This window comes from Tiliqua scincoides, chromosome 4, assembly GCF_035046505.1.
Source record: "Tiliqua scincoides isolate rTilSci1 chromosome 4, rTilSci1.hap2, whole genome shotgun sequence".
NCBI lineage: Eukaryota > Metazoa > Chordata > Lepidosauria > Squamata > Scincidae > Tiliqua > Tiliqua scincoides.
In genome coordinates, this window is record NC_089824.1 from 167874123 (window position 1) to 167893013 (window position 18891).

Genomic DNA, 18891 nt, shown 5'->3' on the forward strand with positions numbered 1-18891 from the left:
TTGGTTTTTGCAGGGTTCTCCATCAGGCACATACAGAGTATGATATATTGCCATGCAGACATAAACACAAGCCCAGCTTGTTGGAACAATACTACTCTGGTTAGATCTGACTGCACATTGTAACAGGTGAAAAGGACACCGATTACCTCAGTTTGGAGATTAAGTTACATGGTAAGAGGGTGTGAGGGACATGGAGAACCAAGGGCAGGAGGACAAGGAACTAAGAAAGGGATAAAGCACCACAGGATGACAGAGAGGCCACAGAAGCTAGGCTAAGGCATCCCAAGCTGTCATGGGATATCCTCTCATGAATTTTCTAGAATGCAGTTGGGTGTAGGTCTACTCATTATAGATGGATATGGGTGATTCCAAGTCTGAAAAGCATTGCTTCAAGTCCTGCAATGCTTCCTTGTCACTCTTCCAGACACAGCAGCAGAGACAAGGTGCTATTGAAAAGACAGTCAGCAAATTGGCAGCCCTATTTTTTGCAGCAAGAAAGCCCAGTCAGTTCGAACAAGGAAACTAGCTCAGGATCTGTGTTTACCTGGTCAATGAACTGGAAAATGAAATCTGCATATTTCTAGAACATTGAAGTACATGAATTAACATGTCCTAGAAATCAAACCAAACAGGGAAATTCTGCTTTAAAAAATCGCTTAAGGAAGCAGACTATTTTACCAACTTGAGACACAGAATGCACACAGTAAAGAACAGAAATAAAGTGTATACAGGAGGTTAAACCTAAATATAATTCAGAGAAGACACAATGGGGAAGAGATCCTAATTCCCAAAGGGAAGGACAAGACCAAAGCTCAAACATGAGGTCTCTTCTTTGACAAGTGAGAGCTGAAAATCTGGGTTGTAATGACCATAGCTGGACAGAAGGGCAGTCCGAGGCAGAAATACCAAGCCACCCCTTTAATCTGGGCCTGAAACCAGTCAGAGCACATGGCCAGCACCACAGTGAAGGTGGCTAGTAGGTAAACCATCAGTCCACACATAGCATGATACAGTCGGAGCTGGCTGACAGGTGAAATCCTCAGCAGCTGTGGGAATTGTAGGCAAAGTCCACACAAGACCTGCCCACAAGTGGCCAGAAATGTTAGGAGGCCCAGTGCACTGTGCCAGGAGACAAAGTGTGGGAGTTCACTCCGATTCTTGCTGGAGACAATGAAAGCCAAGCCCAGTGTTGCAGTCACAAGTACCAGTGTTTGTGCAGTCCAATGCAGTTGAACTTTCACTCTGTGGGAACAGCAGCAGAAGAGAGAGCTGTCTGGTGAGAAAATCAGGATGGCTTCAGTCAGGCAGAGGCAGAACTGAGAACACAGAAAACACATTAGCAACAGGGCAACTGTTTCCTATCAAGCTTGCCTGTCAGATCCCCTTTAGTCCTGCTTCAGACAGTGCCCAAGACTTTGAGCCAGTTATATACTTGGCAGAATCAAATGGCCAAGCTTATTTGTTTGCAATAAGCAACCTTCAATTGACCCCAATTCTAGGGGTCAATTCAGATATTCAGCAGAATCCAGTGGCAAAGGTTTTCCTGCATTGTAACACTTCAAGCTGAAGTTGGGAGATGATCTATTTGAATGCTCTGACATCCAACATAGAACAGCCTGGTAGGAATAAGGAATTTTGAGAAGTTGGCTCCAAAGGTGTGCTCAGGCATGCCCAGTGGAATCTTTGGGCTTTTCCTTTTAACCGACTGATTCATAATCACAAACTGTAAAAGCATTCCACTGGGCAGGCCTGAGCAGATCTTTGGAGCCAAACCAATATAAATATTTATATGCCACTTTTCAACAAGTGTAGAAAAATGAAAAGACAGGTTCAGCCTACCTTCTCATTCACACGTCAGTACAGGGAGTTTTTTTGTGAAAGAGTTTGTAGCACATAACCCCAACTTGCAGGCTAAAATGCTACAGTCTAGTAGTTAAAACTTTACTACTTGATTCTGCTGAATGTTTAAACTGACACAGAGAGTTGAACTGATTGGTGTTGGTTTATGGCAAACACAGGCATTACTGAATCAAGAAGAGTGATGGGTCCAAAGTAGTTAGGACCCAACCTGAGGCTATGCCATTGCTCTGTGTAAGAAAACCACTTCACATGTTATAGGAAAAAAGATTCCATGATTGGCTGAGGCTCCAGGCACAAGTGAGATTGCTGATCAGACATTTTAAAAAAGTTAGTCAACCCAAGCTGGAAACACAAGGGCCAGTTTTTGCTACATGTAAAATGATCTGTAATGACATGAGGACTCTGTCCTCAGGCATAGAAAAAACGGTAGGGGATGAGGAACAGAAGTACATCTGCAATATACAGACTTTTTAATCTACTTTTGTGTCACATAGCTTCCTTGAAGCAACTCTGAGAAATATAGAGAATTTTGTAAGAGTGTGATGTGATCTTCTAAGTAGTTACATTTCTTATCCTTCCTCCAAGAAGCTCAGAGTAGTGCCCGGTCAGAGGAGTGCATACTCCTCTCCCCCCCCCCCCACCATTGTATCCTAAAAATCTTCCAACATAAGCTAGGTTGAGAATGGCTCAGTGAGCTTCATAGCCGAGTAAGGAAATTTTATTATGGCCATATGACTCTGCCTTTAGAGATCCCCCAGTTCCATCAAAGAGCTGTAATCCACTGGATTTATTAAAGATGGGCTCCCATCAGCCTGTGACTAGTCTACAGTTATTACCCTTATCTGTAATCCAAAGAAGTTATTTCTTCCCAGCTAAAATCAGATCATGCCTAGGACAGTTTTGATATAGTGCACTACTTTCTGTCAGTCTCGGCTACAAATAGACATCTTGAAGCCCACAGATATGCTATACCTGCTGAAGCATTTGAAGCAGAACGAAAGGGACCAACCTGAGAATACATCATTTTACAACAAAGGGAAGGTGCCATTTATTGCACAGGTGGGCAATAATCTAATTACTGAAGCTATGAGGTTCCAGTCTGAGGTTTGTTTAGTATTAATATGATTACAAAGACTATCTACTAGTGAGAAAACAGAGGTAATCTTAGCTTATGACAAGAATCCGGGGAATTTGGAGCGGCTTTCTCCTTTGCTTTAGAATGGCACTAAGCATGCCTTGATGTTCTTGCTTGCTACTTTTGTTGGGACATTCCCAAGATGTTGGGACATTCTAGTGCTAGTAAGGGAGACATTTTAAAAATCAAAAGCGGGTAACCTTGAAAGCTTTGCCGTTTTTTTTCTCCTCCTCCTACTTTAAGAAACTGGGTGAGTACCCATCTGCTACGGCAGATACTCATCCTTCACTTAAAAATCAAAACTTCACATATAGGCTAATGGATTCTGAGCTGTCTATGACAGATCAGGAGAGAGATCTTGGGGTGGTGGTGGACAAGTTGATGAAAGTGTCGACCCAATGTGCGGCGGCAGTAAAGAAGGCCAATTTTATGCTGGGGATCATTAGAAAAGGTATTGAGAACAAAATAGCTAATATTATAATGCTGTTGTACAAATCTATGGTAAGGCCACACCTGGAGTATTGTGTCCAGTTCTGGTCGCCACATCTCAAAAAGGACATAGTGGAAATGGAAAAGGTGCAAAAGAGAGCGACTAAGATTATTACTGGGCTAGGGCACCTTCCTTATGAGGAAAGGCTATGGCGTTTGGGCCTCTTCAGCCTAGAAAAGAGACGCCTGAGGGGGAACATGATTGAGACATACAAAATTATGCATGGGAAGGATAAAGTGGATAGAGAAATGCTCTTTACACTCTCACATAACACCAGAACCAGGGGGCATCCACTAAAATTGAGTGTTGGGAGAGTTAGGAAAGACAAAAGAAAATATTTCTTTACTCAGCGTGTGGTTGGTCTGTGGAACTCCTTGCTGCAGGATGTGGTGACAGCATCTAGCCTGGATGCCTTTAAAAGGGGATTAGACAAGTTTCTGAAGGAAAAATCCATTATGGGTTACAAGCCATGATGTGTATGTGCAACCTCCTGATTTTAGAAACGGGCTATGTCAGAATGCCAATGCAAGGGAGGGCACCAGGATGCCAGGTCTCTTGTTATCAGGTGTGCTCCCTGGGGCATTTGGTGGGCTGCTGTGAGATACAGGAAGCTGGACTAGATAGACCATGGCCTGATCCAGTGGGGCTGTTCTTATGTTCTTATACTGAACCAAAAAAGTGTTTTTAATCCTTAGTTTAAAGAAAAGATCTCACCAGGCATGAATGAATTGTAACTGTCATATGTTGGCCATTACCAATGGTGTCTCAAATGTTGCCCCAGAGGTACCTGACATTTTGAAATATGCACATCTGTGCTGCAAATCCAGACTGCTTTGGATTTCAACATGTACTTTCTGGCATACTACAAACAGATTTAACTGCAATAGGAGCATTACAGGAGAATAGTGCATACTGGGTCAGTTGCATTTCCATTTCTCAAGCTAACATTTGTTCTCAGCCTAGTCCTTATACCAGATCATTCTAGGTTTTGGAGCAGGAAAAGGGGGAAGAGATAAAACTGCAAGCTTGTTTGCTACAAAGCAGTGAACCAATAATATGAAACAAAAAGCAGAGTCCTTAAAAATCAAGAAATGCAGACAACATTAATTTCCTGGGATACACGTTACATAAGGAGAGAAAAACTTACAGCTATTGACATGAACAAAGGATGCCAGGAAAATAAACCTGGAAGAAAAAGAGAAAATGCTTAGCCAAGCTGAGCATTATTCAAATCTAAAAATAAGCATTATGGTATCAGTTACTTCAGTAACTGATTTTAGATTGTAGCCCATAAAGAACACTTATTTACAGCAAACCATGGCTACAGTCCAAGGCAGTTCTGTGATAGCAAAGAGAACTTTATTGTGCCCTGTGTATAGGTATGCACTGCTTGACAGGGATATGTACTCCAAAATATGCTGTTAAGCGATTCTCTCACTGTGTGACCTTTGGTGGTTGCAGCCGACAGGAAATGCCTCAGAATGTCTTGTGGCAGCTGGGAGGCATTCCAGAATGCCTGCTGAGACCCACCAAAAATCAGGTTGAAACAGTTTGGGAACAGCAGCTCCTTTTTGGCACCATATATACAGTCAATCGTTGACCTACACATCATTGCACAGCGCATACCTGTACTTTCATAGCATACAGTAGGAGCACCCTGAGTGTGCAGGGCTCTGGAAAATGGGCTGTGCATATGGATTCCCACTCTGATATATTTCCTAGAACAGAAGCTGACGCAATGAAGAATGCTATGGCTTACATATTACTGACAAATGACCTATAGTAAAAACCTTCCAAATGCTTTATAGATAATATACGTATCTGACAGATGCATATGTTTGATATGTGGTAGCGTTCCAATTACAGGAATCGGGGTTCGAGGCATTTGAGTAATTTGGCAAGGCTGAAAATAAGCTATGGAACAAACCAGGTGGTCTTCAAAAAAAGCAAGGCACAGTGCAGAGCTCTCACTTCATCCAACAAGAAATTCCCATTTACCTAAACTGCCTCATCTTTTTTTTTTAGACTTTTAGCAAACCTATATCCCCATGTTGTCAAGATTTTCCCCACAGATAAGATGTGAGAGCTAGCATCTTATTTTTAAAAATAGACAAATAGATGCATTTTCAGAGACCCAAATGCAACAGCGCTGTAAATCTACATTCCAAAATTTGTGGATGGATGTAGACTTGCAGAATTCTGATCTGTATGGTTATATACTTGGAAAGTCATGGAAGATTGTGCCTCTCTCCCATGTACAGAGGTTTCTGATGTAGCCAAGAATTCATAACCCAACACTCAAAGTCTTGAAACGGAATTCAAGAACATATTTCATTCTCTTTCCCGTTTCAGTGCAGTAGAGTAACTAATTTACCTGTGAATAAAACTAAACTACATCTTTGGAGCAACTGAAAAGACAAGGTACAATTTTACATTACTATGTTCCTTCAGTTCCCCTAACTATTCCCTGTAACATTCTCAACATGGGATCACCAAAGGCTAAGTATTCAATATCCACATGATCAATCTGCTTGAGGCCAGATATGTTTCTCTCCCACCTGTATCCAAGCATGCCACATGGAAAGAGGCAACTGAATCTTTGCCACTGCAAATACAAGTTGAATGGTGGGGTGCAAGTTACACCTGATGCTCCTTACCAACTAACTGGATAATGTGGCTGCCTAGCCATCTGTACACATTTAGTTCTGAAGTTCCTCAGTGAACAAGACTCATAAGAGTGAAAGAGCTTTTCTGAAAGACAATGAGCTCTCTACTACTATTTTTCTGACAGAAGCAGATAAAGGGAAGCATAGGTTGTATTCTAGGATGTAGTCAGGAACAAGCTACATTGAGCACCTCATTGGCCTTTGCATATCTGGATTTATTTTTTTTTCTCTTAAGTAGTAGCCATAGGGAGAGAGGCTACACAATGGAACCACAGGATGGAGGAGATGAACTTTAAGCCTTTGTCTCTGTAGAAGTCCCAATCTGGATTCTTAAATGGCTATTTAGAAGGAAAAAACTAAGATACAATTACATGCTTGATGTAATGTGAGGTTTGGGCTAGTTAAAGCCCAGCAGGTATAGCTTGCACCATGTTTCAAATGACTAAGAAGATCACTTGAACAAGAATTGTTTCAGACAAGGGCTAGGAAAAAAGATGGTGAAACACAAAAGTTTGGGAGAGGATTCTTCTTAATAAAGGTGTTTTTCCTTGGTGAAGTAACTAAATCAGCCTATTATTGGCCTATTACTGTGTAGACCACAACTACTTCTTTCTAGTTCTGAATAGCTCTGCATACAGGAAAAGCAGTCCTCATAAAAGAAACCATCAGCCTCTCAGAAGTTGAATTCTTGTGAATTTAAATAGCCTATTGTATTGTATTGGCAACCTTCAGTCTCGAAAGACTATGGTATCGCGCTCTGAAAGGTGGTTCTGGAACAGCGTCTAGTGTGGCTGAAAAGGCCAATCCGGGAGTGACAATCCCTTCCACACCGGGAGCAAGTGCAGTCTGTCCCTGGTCTGTCTCCCTGGCTATGCCTGGTCTGTCTTCCTTCTTTGCCTCTTAGCCTCAGACTGTTGGCAAAGTGTCTCTTCAAACTGGGAAAGGCCATGCTGCACAGCCTGTCTCCAAGCGGGCCGCTCAGAGGCCAGGGTTTCCCACTTGTTGAGGTCCATCCCTAAGGCCTTCAGATCCCTCTTGCAGATGTCCTTGTATCGCAGCTGTGGTCTACCTGTAGGGCGCTTTCCTTGCACGAGTTCTCCATAGAGGAGATCCTTTGGGATCCGGCCATCATCCATTCTCACGACATGACCAAGCCAACGCAGGCGTCCCTGTTTCAGCAGTGAATACATGCTAGGGATTCCAGCACGTTCCAGGACTGTGTTGTTTGGAACTTTGTCCTGCCAGGTGATGCCGAGGATGCGTCGGAGGCAGCGCATGTGGAAAGCGCTCAGTTTCCTCTCCTGTTGTGAGCGAAGAGTCCATGACTCGCTGCAGTACAGAAGTGTACTCAGGACACAAGCTCTGTAGACCTGGATCTTGGTATGTTCCGTCAGCTTCTTGTTGGACCAGACTCTCTTTGTGAGTCTGGAAAACGTGGTAGCTGCTTTACCGATGCGCTTGTTTAGCTCGGTATCGAGAGAAAGAGTGTCGGAGTTCGTTGAGCCAAGGTACACAAAGTCATGGACAACCTCCAGTTCATGCTCAGAGATTGTAATGCAGGGAGGTGAGTCCACATCCTGAACCATGACCTGTGTTTTCTTCAGGCTGATTGTCAGTCCAAAATCTTGGCAGGCCTTGCTAAAACGATCCATGAGCTGCTGGAGATCTTTGGCAGAGTGGGTAGTGACAGCTGCATCGTCGGCAAAGAGGAAGTCACGCAGACATTTCAGCTGGACTTTGGATTTTGCTCTCAGTCTGGAAAGGTTGAAGAGCTTTCCGTCTGATCTGGTCCGGAGATAGATGCCTTCTGTTGCAGTTCCAAAGGCCTGCTTCAGCAGGACAGCGAAGAAAATCCCAAACAAGGTTAGTGCAAGAACACAGCCCTGCTTCACTCCGCTTCGGATGTCAAAAGGGTCTGATGTGGAGCCATCGAAGACAACAGTGCCCTTCATGTCCTTTTGGAAAGATCTGATGATGCTGAGGAGCCTGGGTGGACATCCAATCTTGGGGAGAATCTTGAAGAGGCCGTCTCTGCTGACCAGGTCGAAAGCCTTTGCGAGATCTATGAAGGCTATAAAGAGTGGCTGTCGTTCCCTGCATTTCTCCTGCAGTTGTCTAAGGGAGAATACCATATCAGTGGTGGACCTGTTGGCTTGGAATCCACACTGCGATTCTGGATAGATGCTCTCTGCAAGTACCTGGAGCCTCTTTAGTACAACTCGGGCAAACAGCTTTCCTACAACGCTAAGGAGAGAGATGCCGCGGTAGTTGTTGCAGTCACCCCTGTCACCTTTGTTCTTGTACAGCGTGATGATGTTTGCATCCCTCATGTCTTGAGGTACTCCACCTTCTCTCCAGCAGAGACAGAGGATTTCATGCAGCTCAGTGACGATGATCTCTTTGCAGCATTTTAGGACTTCAGCAGGGATGCTGTCTTTTCCAGGTGCCTTGCCAAAGGCAAGGGAGTCCAGGGCCACGTGAAGTTCTTCTAGGGTTGGTTCACTGTCAAGCTCTTCCAGCACAGGCAGGCACTCAATGTTGTTCAGCGCTTCTTCGGTGACTACATTTTCTCTGGAATATAGCTCAGAGTAGTGCTGCACCCAGCGTTCCATCTGCTGCGCCCGATCCTGGATGACCTCGCCTGTGGCAGACTTCAGAGGGGCAATTTTCCTCTGTGTTGGACCTAGGGCCTGCTTGATACCATCATACATCCCCTTGATGTTGCCCGTGTCAGCTGCTATCTGTATCTCGGAACAGAGCTGGAGCCAGTAGTCGTTAGCACATCTCCTGGCAGTCTGTTGGACTTTGCTGCGAGCAGTTCGGAGGACCTGCAGGTTGCGCTCACTGGGACAGGCCTTGTATGCTGCTTGAGCTCTCCTCTTTTCCTCAATGACTGGTGTCAACTCCTCAGAGTGGGCTTCAAACCAGTCTGCCGCCTTGTTGGTCTTCTTGCCGAATATGGACAAGGCGGTGTTGTAAACGGTATTCTTGAAATGTTCCCATCTGTTGGATGCGTTTGCGTCGGCCGGGCCTGGAAGAGATTCCTCAAGCGCTTGTGCAAATTCCTCCACTTTTCTCTGATCCCGGGTCTTGCTGGTATCAATGCGAGGTCTTCCTTCCTTTTTCGTGTGATACAGTCGCTTTGTTTGCAGTTTCACTCTGCTGCACACCAGGGAGTGGTCAGTGCCGCAGGCAGCACCATGATAACTGCATGTGATCTTGATGCTGGGAAGGCTGGAGCGTCTGGTGAGGATCAGGTCGAGCTGGTGCCAGTGCTTTGATCTTGGATGTCTCCAAGAGACTCTATGTTGGGGCTTTGTGTTGAAGAACGTGTTGCTGACACAGAGACCGTGATGACAGCAAAACTCTAGCAGGCGTTGGCCATTTTCGTTCATCCTCCCAGTGCCAAACTGACCTAAGCAAGTGGGCCATGAACTGTTATCAGCACCAACTCTAGCATTGAAATCGCTGAGGATGAACAATGGCTCTTTTACAGGGATTTTCTTGACAGTGGTGGCCAGGTCATCATAGAATTTGTCTTTGGCTTCTGCTGGAGACGACAGAGTCGGTGCATAAGCACTGATGAGAGTGACAGGTCCTGCTGATGACTGGAGCTGCAGGGACAAAATTCTTTCACTTCCCACAGTAGGTGGGATGATGGATTTCAGCAGGGTATTTCTGACTGCAAAGCCAACGCCATGTTCCCTGGTTTCGTTTGGTGGTTTTCCCTGCCAGAAAAATGAGAAATTTCTCTCCTTGACAGATCCTGAATCTGGCAGCCTAGTCTCTTGAAGGGCGATGATGTCCATCTGCAGCCTGCTCAGCTCCATGTCGATGACAGCTGTTTTGCGTGCGTCGTCTATTTCTTGCAGGTCATCAGAGAAGCCAGGTGTCATTGTCCTAACATTCCAGGTGCCCAGCTTTAGGGCAGTAGTTTTCTGTTTTCTGTTGCATGGTGCAGAGTTGTCAATCCGCTTGTCGGTTTTCACCCTAAACCCCACGCACCCCATGAGGTTAACGGACCGTGGCGAGGCAACACCTTACTGGCTGGGGACTGCCCAGCTTAAGGCGGGCGGTAGCTGCCCAATGAGATGCAATGACCTCTCCCACCGTCGGAAGCAGCCCCTGGCGTCATGCTCTACGCCAATCGAGCAAAGACTTATAACCGGTAAACTGCTGCTTCCCGTGTTGTGCCGACGCCGTATGGCGAAGTTGGAGTGTCCTCTCCAGTGTGCGAAGCCTGGGTAAAGAAGGTATGGAGGATAGGCTGTTACCCATGCAGCAAATCCCCCCTCTCCACGTCACTGGAATGGTCTAATGGAAAGGCAGAAGCCAATACGGTTGGTTCCAGCGGCGTCGCAGGAGTTGCCAGAACGTGACTGTGTTCAGCCATGAACTGCCTAAGGGACTCCGGCTCCTGATTTTGCCTCGAGGTTGACTCCTGAAGCCTTTTCCACAACTGGATGTAGCCACAAGGCAGTGGAGGTTTGAGGTCAGAGTTTCCTTCTCTTAGATGAGCTGCCTTCCTAGGCTGACGAGTCCCATCTACCCGGTTTATCATTATCATTTATCATTTATCATAATGTTTATCATTATGGCCTTCTACTTATTGCCACAATATGCTCCTGGGATTGGTGCTGAAGGTAATGGGCAGGGACCAGAGGAACAGCAGTTCACTTCCCTGCATCTCTGAGGGGAGGGGTAATTCCTTAAAAGACCTTTGGGTAGCATCCCAGAGGCTAGCTCATGGGTTCTCTCACCTCCGACAGTCGGTATGAGGTTTAATCAATAGCCTATTAATTGAAAATCAAATACACAGAGCACATCCCAGCCATGGGTAAGCAAATGTTAAGCCCCATAGATTTCTATGAAACAGTTAAGCGCATGCTTAAATCCTCTCCCACTGAAAAATGCTCTGACTGAGACTGAATCACACCCTTTTTTAAAAAAGGCACAAAAAGCTGTGATACTAGAAGCACTGAAAAGCAGTACCAAACAATGCAATACATGCAGACACAATAGGATTGCCAGATCAAAATTTCAGAAGTAAGAGACTCTGCAAAGACTTGGTGTCTGCCCTATAAAGTTCATTGAAGCTGTTGGATTCTGAAATAAGGAACATCTATTATGTACTATAGAGCTGTCATGTTCTAAAATAAGACTTCCAGCAGCCGTAACGGAAGATAAAAAGCCATTCTAGACTTTGCTAGAAGACACACGCACAACACACCCCCACATTGGCTATTAATAAATTATAAGAGGCAAGTCTAGTGTTTAAATTATTGCAGAAAGCTAGGCAGAGAATGCTGTGTTAAAGTACATGGAAATAAATTTCAGTATTGCACAGTGCAAATGTGCTTAGCAGACCAGAACACTTGAAATTACCCTCCCCAATGTCTTAGTTTCTCATCCCCACTTGTTTCAATGGGAAGTTAACAGTACATTATGGGTTATTCCATGGCAAACCAACAACATATGTCACATGGAGGTTACATCAGTCATGATCTTGTTTACATTTAGCAGGAGGATTGCACATGTTGAAAGGTATCTGTAACAAAAATTAACACAAGTTATCACTAGAGACAGGGCTACAACCCTCCCAAATTTTGTTGGTCATCAAATTTCTCATAAAATATCTGCTTCGTTTTTTGCCATAAACTAAAATGTACACGGTATATAAATGTATAAATGTAAAGCAGTATATAAATACTGTTAATAATAATAATAATAATAATACACGACTGACAATGGTCACTGAGAGCTTGTTTTGAAGCTAAGGTTATCTTTCATTTCTTTCAAACATGTAAAGTTAGAAGAAATATGGCAGCAGTTGAGTATAGGAAATTTCCATGCTTATTTCCTGCATATAAGTAGGCTAGTGTGGTACCCATGCTTCACTACAGTATTAGGGGGGCCCCTGTATCCACGGATTCAGTTATCTGTGGATCAAGTCCACGACTGATAAAAATAGGGAAACTGCTCCCTTTGCCTCCGGAGGGTCTTCTGAGTCCAGCAGAGGTCACACACTTCCATCCACAGCCTCTGACAGCTCAGACTGTCTCCTCCTGTGAAGGGAGCTACACTGCACCACACAATTCTTGAACCCATGTCCCTCCTAACTCTCCTCTCACTGGAACACATGGATAAGCATAGCAAGGGTCGATGATAGCGCACGTTCTCAGGACAAAGGCTTGTCAAAATCTTGGGGTAGCAGAACTTTGCATTGAGCCAAAAACACACTTCATTTTACTGTTCAGAGTAAACACTAAAATGACTATTATTTTTCTGTTAATAACCGTTGCCATAAAAAGGGTTAAGTTAAAAGGGCTGGCCGGCTCTCAGTTGCCATGCAGGCCTCTCTCCGGCAGTAGCACAGGGGGAAAAGCTAGCCAGACTTAAGTAATAGGAAGGGTTCTATAATTCACCCCTGAATTTAGATGCAACCCTTTAGGGTTGATTAGGGCAAAATCCTGAATTATGTTTTTAAGCATTTGTATGGGTAACCTTTGTAAACAAAATCAAGCCTCACAAATCAAGCCTCAAAAATGTCTAATCGGGCCTAAGAGGTATTAAGGAATCTGTGAACACATTTTACCTCTTTTTATTCCCTTAGGGGTCGAATTTCTAAAAATCCCTTCTTAGAGAGAGATCTAGGAATGACTTATGTTCACTCTCCTACTAGTGATCAGCTCATCCAGCACAGGATGCTTTAGGCTGCCAAGTTTCTGAAAAATACAAATGTTTGCCACTTTTGCTCCTTCCAGTCAACATGGGTATGAGGTACTATAATGTTCAAGATGTGCATGTTTGCTAGTTTACAATGTACATGTACCATACTTAACAGCTTTAAGGAAAATTATCTTGACATTCCAGTTAATTGGGTTGTGTCTCAAGTCATAACAAATCCCATTGAAATTAATGTGACAAGGTAGCAATGACCAAATTCCATTAATGTCAACAGGATAAAGACATGATGCATTCTTCATCTGCCACTAGAGACACACCCAATATTATATACATTTTGGTAATGCTCCTTGAGTTCCTTTCCCCCATCGCTGATTCTGTGCGGCTTAACAGTTTCTCTGCGCCATCATTTGTCTCAGTGCAGCTCACCTGTCTGCGCTGTTATGTCAGATCTATTCTTTGCCCTGAAAGCAACTTTGGAATGACACATTTTGCATGTTCCAATGCTTAGTTTGGGTCCTACTATAATCTGGAGGGAGAGGCTCAAGCAATGCTTCACTGTACCTCAGCCAGGGCTGGCCTATGAAACTAACTGGAGTAGTCACCTCAGGCAGCAGATTAGTGCGAGGCATTCATCACCTAACTGCCACCACTGCTCCTCCTCCTCCTCCCACTTGGATTGGAAAAGGGACAAAGAAGAAGAGAGGTGATGCTGAGCTAGAACATTGAGAGAGGAGCAGAGGCTGGTACTAGGTAAGGGGGAGCAGCATTTCACATGTTGCAACAGAAGAGCTTTGGCTGGCCCCGTTTGACTAGATTACCCTTAGGTAATTTTCAGACAGGAGACATACTCAAAATCATTTAACACAGTGTAGTCACCATGTAACATCCTTGTGGTGTTAATTATTCCAGAAAAGCTGCCTACACTAGTCCTGTACCCAATAACTGAATAGGATTAGAATCCTTGCCACTCATATGTATATGTTGGACAGGTGGGAGAAATCCTTTGAGAAGAGAACAAAGAAGTGCTTAAACAGCATCCCAGATAATTAAGTGCCACATGAACTTGAGAATGTGCTATTCTTGCAGTCAGAGAGAAGTGAGAGTGTGCCAGAAGTGTGGAGTATCAGTTTTTTTTAACTGAGTTCCCCACCCAAGATCACATAGTACATGTATCTATGTAAATGGATATAGCCTTTCTAAATCAATATGGATACAAACACCTGTACATCAGCTCCAAGAATGCCTTCTTGCCATCCTTACATTATGGTTTGCTTATAGCATTTTAAAAAATGTCACTATCCAGATAAAGAGAGAAGCTGCCTTACAATCCCAGTGTGGGGGTAGGGTATGGTACACTGTTGCATAGAATTCTCTGTTCTTTGCAGCTATTTGCATGATCTACACTGTGCTACTATTCATTCAAACCTCATTTTGTCAAGAGTAAAGAGAGAAAAGGGAGGGGGAAAATATAATTAGAATCAAAGTCAAGGGACGAGGAATGAAACACAAAAGAAAAAATTACAGGGATGCCTACTTTTGGGGCCAAGCAACTGCAATTGGTTCTGCTTTGCAACAGAAAAAAATGCTCCCAGCTCTACTTTCTCCAGGATTTCATCTCCAGCCTGCTTCACATGCAACTACAGACAAACTTCTCCAATTGCCCTAGAGCAGAGGTTCTCAAACTTTTAGGACCAGGACCCATTTTTTAGAATGAGAATCTGTCAGGACACACCCAAAGTTATGTCATGACCAGAAGTGACATCATCAAACATGAAAATTTTTAACAATCCTAGGCTGCAATCCTACCCACATTTACCCAGGAGTAAGTCCCATTCACTATCATTGTTTAAAGCATTTACAGAGTAGCCTGTTAAAAATACAGATGTGTCACATACCATGGGAGCATCAAGTCCAATATATATTTTTTAAAACTAAAATGAACGGGGACCCACCTCAAATGGGCTCCCGACTCACCTAGTGGGTCCTGACTCACAGTTTGAGAAACACTGCCCTAGAGCTTTCCCGGTACCTTTGCTTGATAAGGCCAGGTACCAGGAGGGTGACGCTTTCCCTCCAGTGCAATAATAACGAGAGGCCCTTTCTTGGCTTCATCTAGCTCTGGTTTATGGCTGGCAGTGATGATAATGAGGACATGCAAGACAAGGGCAGCCTTGTTCAGGTAAGCTGCCCATAAACGCTGCACTGCCTGGCACACTCCACTTCCTGGGGTGCCCACAATGTGTATGGGCCCTGGGGCCACCCCCCTCCATCATGAGAGGGAGGAGCCCTCCCTCGGCACCCTCCTCCCTCCCCGAGGACAGGAGGGTCACTCACTGGTGCCAGGCCTGCAGAGCAGCAGCAGGAAGCCCGTCAAGCCCAGGCCCGCGAGGTGAGCCAGCACCTCACCGCCGCGGCGCAGCCAGCGGAGCTCCCGGGGCCGCGCTCCTTCCCGGAGGGCCGGCAGCGGCATAGTCAGCGCGCCCTTCCTCTGCGGCTCTAGACTGGGCGGGGCTCGAGCCGGCTGCCACCCGCACCTGTCGGGGAGGGCGGTGCCGGGGCGGGTCTCGCGCTGCGCGCTGCAGGAGGGCAGATCTTCCATGCGGCGCAGGTGGGCGCTTCTGCTCCGCCCGGGGGGCGGCTGCCGGACTGGCTTCAGTGGTGCTCAAGGGGGCTTCAGTCCCGGCCAGGCTCCGAGGCAGGATCAAGGTGTGCTTGTGCAGAGGGTCACCTGGCCGTGGGGCTGTCGAGGGAGGGATCACCGAGCAGGCTCGAAGCCCCCCCACCTCTCTTGGTCGAAGTGTAAGCAGGAGGGTGATGCTTCCACAGATGCCCCCCTAGGGAGGCCAAGGGACACATCCGGCACTTGCAATTCCCTTCAATTCCTCGCAATCCTAGGCATGTTTACTTGGAAGTAAGCTCCCACTGTGTCCAATGGGGCTTACTCCTAGGTAAATCTGGAGGATTGGTGCTTAGGCACTATCCGCACTTTCCTGGGAGTAAGCCCCATTGTAATGGGACTTACTTCTGAGTAGACATGCCTAGTATTGGGCTCTAAGGCTGCAATCCTATCCACACTTACCTGGGAGTAAGGCCCATTGATCATCATTGTACTTATGTCTGAGTAGTCAGGCATAGGCATATTGGGCTCTAAGGCTGCAATCCTATCCACACTTACCTGGGAGTAAGGCCCGTTGATCATCATTGTACTTATGTCTGAGTAGTCAGGCATAGGATTGGGCTCTAAGTTCCATTGAACTTGAAGGATCCTACATCTCTATAAACCATACATTTTCAACCAGTGTGCCACAAATGGTTTGCAGGTGTGCCTCAGGAGTGGGGGGGGGGTCATTTATTAGTAGGGCCATTGGGGTATGTGAGCCCCCTACCAACAGCATGGTGTGCCTTGTCAACTTTCAACAAGCTGATGGTGTGCCTTGACAATTTTAGCATCTTGAGAATGCCCCCGAGATGGAAAAAGGTTGAAAATCGATGCTGTATACATATATTTGCTGCAATCTGCCCTATACGCATTCTTAGGTATATGTCCCATATACTCATATGCTCATTTCAGAGCACATGCACATAGGATATTGACCTGTTAAAGCGATGTGTATTTTACAATTTCTAACCTTTCCAATTCTCGTATGCAAATAATTGTATTTACACCAGTGTTGCGAAAGTTGTGTGGGAGCCATGCAAGTAGGTGTGCAGTTGGGCTGAACTTGTAACATGAAATAGTCTCTGCATGCAGTTGCGTTTCAGGCAACCATCCCAATATTTGTCCTTTCAGCTTGCTCTGTGAAGCTAGCCTCACTGCCCCCATTTTAAAACCCCAAAGAGGTTGAGTTGTCCAAAGTCATCCAAGAAGGGCTAGTTCATATTTTCCTGTGTAAACTGGGATACAAAAGGCACCAGGGTTTAAATGGCAACATACACCTGCAGTACCATCAGTTGTGAACGGGGTCTGCAGATTTCAGCAGATGGGTTTCATTAACAAAAAGTACAGAACAAAGGTCGGATTCTTTGCAAGTCACAATTCCTATATTTATTACAGGGACCTCAGCCATTTTAAACACTTGTGCTCTTTGCAACTGACAGCACCACACAATTTTTGCTGTTTAAACACATAGTGTACCAGAGGTCAAAATACAATGTGTTAATGAGCCCTAAGATCCCTACCAGGAAGGGTCTTTATGCAGGGTGAGAGGATGAATTTGTGCAACCAGATGGGAGTACAGTGTAGTTCTGGGCAGTTTGGTAAGGGATGAACCCTGGAAGGAATCTAAGCAGAATGAAATGGAAGAACCTGCACAGTCCATTGAAATAATTATTTCTGAGTAAATGTGCATTACCTCGTTGGAATAATCTTACCATATTCTCACCATGTTCAACCCACACTCTGCAGCTTTATGGGGAGTCTGTAGATAACTATTTCCCAAGTGGTAGCTGACCATGATGTGCACATAGCTGCTTGGTAAGCTGGTCACCTGTATTGTCCTGCCAACTGGGAGAATTGTACCACACTTCTGCGCCTGATCATTCTGAACAGAGTTCTTTCTCTATAGAATTCTGCTCACCAGTTGGTGCACATTACAGATGACTGGCTTATCTGAAGGTTATCTGCAGTGCATGCTTTGGTAAATGGTAATCTGTACTGACCTGCAATTGCATTGCAAGAATGTAAATTCAAACACTGCTTGCTTGTGATCAACTTACATTCCCCAGTGCAGTCTTGTTAAATTCTTATTTTGGAGGGCTTGATAAAATGTTGCACTGTAACTCCCTCCTGTAGCTGCATCAGATCCTTGGGGACAGGCAGTTTTTCTGTACCCCCCCCCCCAAGACTCTATATTTTAGCATTTGTTAAACTCCCATCCACCATTCCCAGCATCTACTTGCCTATATCCTTCCCCCCCCCACCCCAGAAGAAATGCCTCTCTTGGTGGTAGCATGTAGAACAGTTTCAGACACCAGTGAAGTCCTTCTTCATACTGTTCTTCCTGCAAAAACTCTTTACTAGAAAGTCCTAAATTTGTACACAGGTTGCTGAAGTCCAATACTATTAGCCCTTGTCCCCACTGTCTAGTTGGGTCTTCTTTTCCAGCTGCTAGGCTAAGGCCACCTTCAGCCTTTCCCTATCCCCACTTCCATCCTAACCCTTCCCAAACTGTCATGTCTCCTTTAGTGAGAATTGCACCTGGCCTTTCTCTACCACAATTGTTCTCAACTAGTGATACATGTACAGTGGTACATGTCTGGTGGTACTCACAAGACCCCTTTGACACCTGCTGTCCAGAAGCAAGACCAGAAACACGACACAACAGTTCAGCAGGCAGAGGTAAGAGGCTCAGCAGGCGGAGCTCCAAAGCATGCTTTTCCATGCTTGAAAAAGCCCTCCTGTCCACCTTGAACCTTTTACTGGTGTTTGTTGTGTCGCATCTGACCTCCCAACCTAGAAGTAAGGTGATGTCATTACCAGTTATTTCCAATGGTACTTTGAATAGGTGGACCATGTGAAGTGGTACAGTGGAGGACAAACATTGAGAAGAGCTGCTCTAACCCTAAGGATGCAATCCTAACCAATTTTCCAGCACTGACATAAAGGCAATGCAACTTCAAGGTAAAGGAACAAACATTGCCTTACCTTGAGGAAGTCTCTGTGACTGCCCCCCAACTGCAGGATGCAGCACATGCTCCACTGGCACAGCTATGCCAGTGCTAGAAAGTAGGTTAGGATTGCGCCCTAAGAGAGAGAAAGCTGCAGGAGGTCTGGTCTAGAGGGTAGAGCCTCCGTCTGCCTGAAGATAACATCCACAAGGTTGCCAGTTCGAGGCCACCGGCACCGTGCGACCTTGGAGCAGCTGACAAGCTGAAGCCGAGCTATTCCATCTGCTCTGAGCGTGGGAGGATGGAGGCCAGAATGTGAAGCCAGATCGGAATGAAACACCTTGAATGTAGTCGTTCTTGAAAGAAAGAACCTTCTTTGAAATTGCAAAAATCCCTGTTTAAATAGGGATTTAGATAAAGCCTGCCTATGTAAACCGCCTCGAATA

At 45.2% G+C, this 18891-nt stretch overlaps 1 protein-coding gene across 1 annotated transcript; it reads right to left on the reverse strand.

The window, feature by feature from the left end:
* Window positions 1-812: 812 nt before the first annotated feature.
* Window positions 813-15257, reverse strand: CYB561D1 (cytochrome b561 family member D1). Its single transcript, XM_066626384.1, has 3 exons — window positions 15173-15257; window positions 4633-4670; window positions 813-1316 (listed from the first exon to the last, which is right to left on the reverse strand). Exons 2-3 carry the CDS (start codon window positions 4642-4644, stop codon window positions 813-815), a joined length of 516 nt encoding a protein of 171 aa, XP_066482481.1. The 5' UTR covers window positions 4645-4670; window positions 15173-15257.
* Between the last annotated feature and the right edge of the window lie 3634 nt (window positions 15258-18891).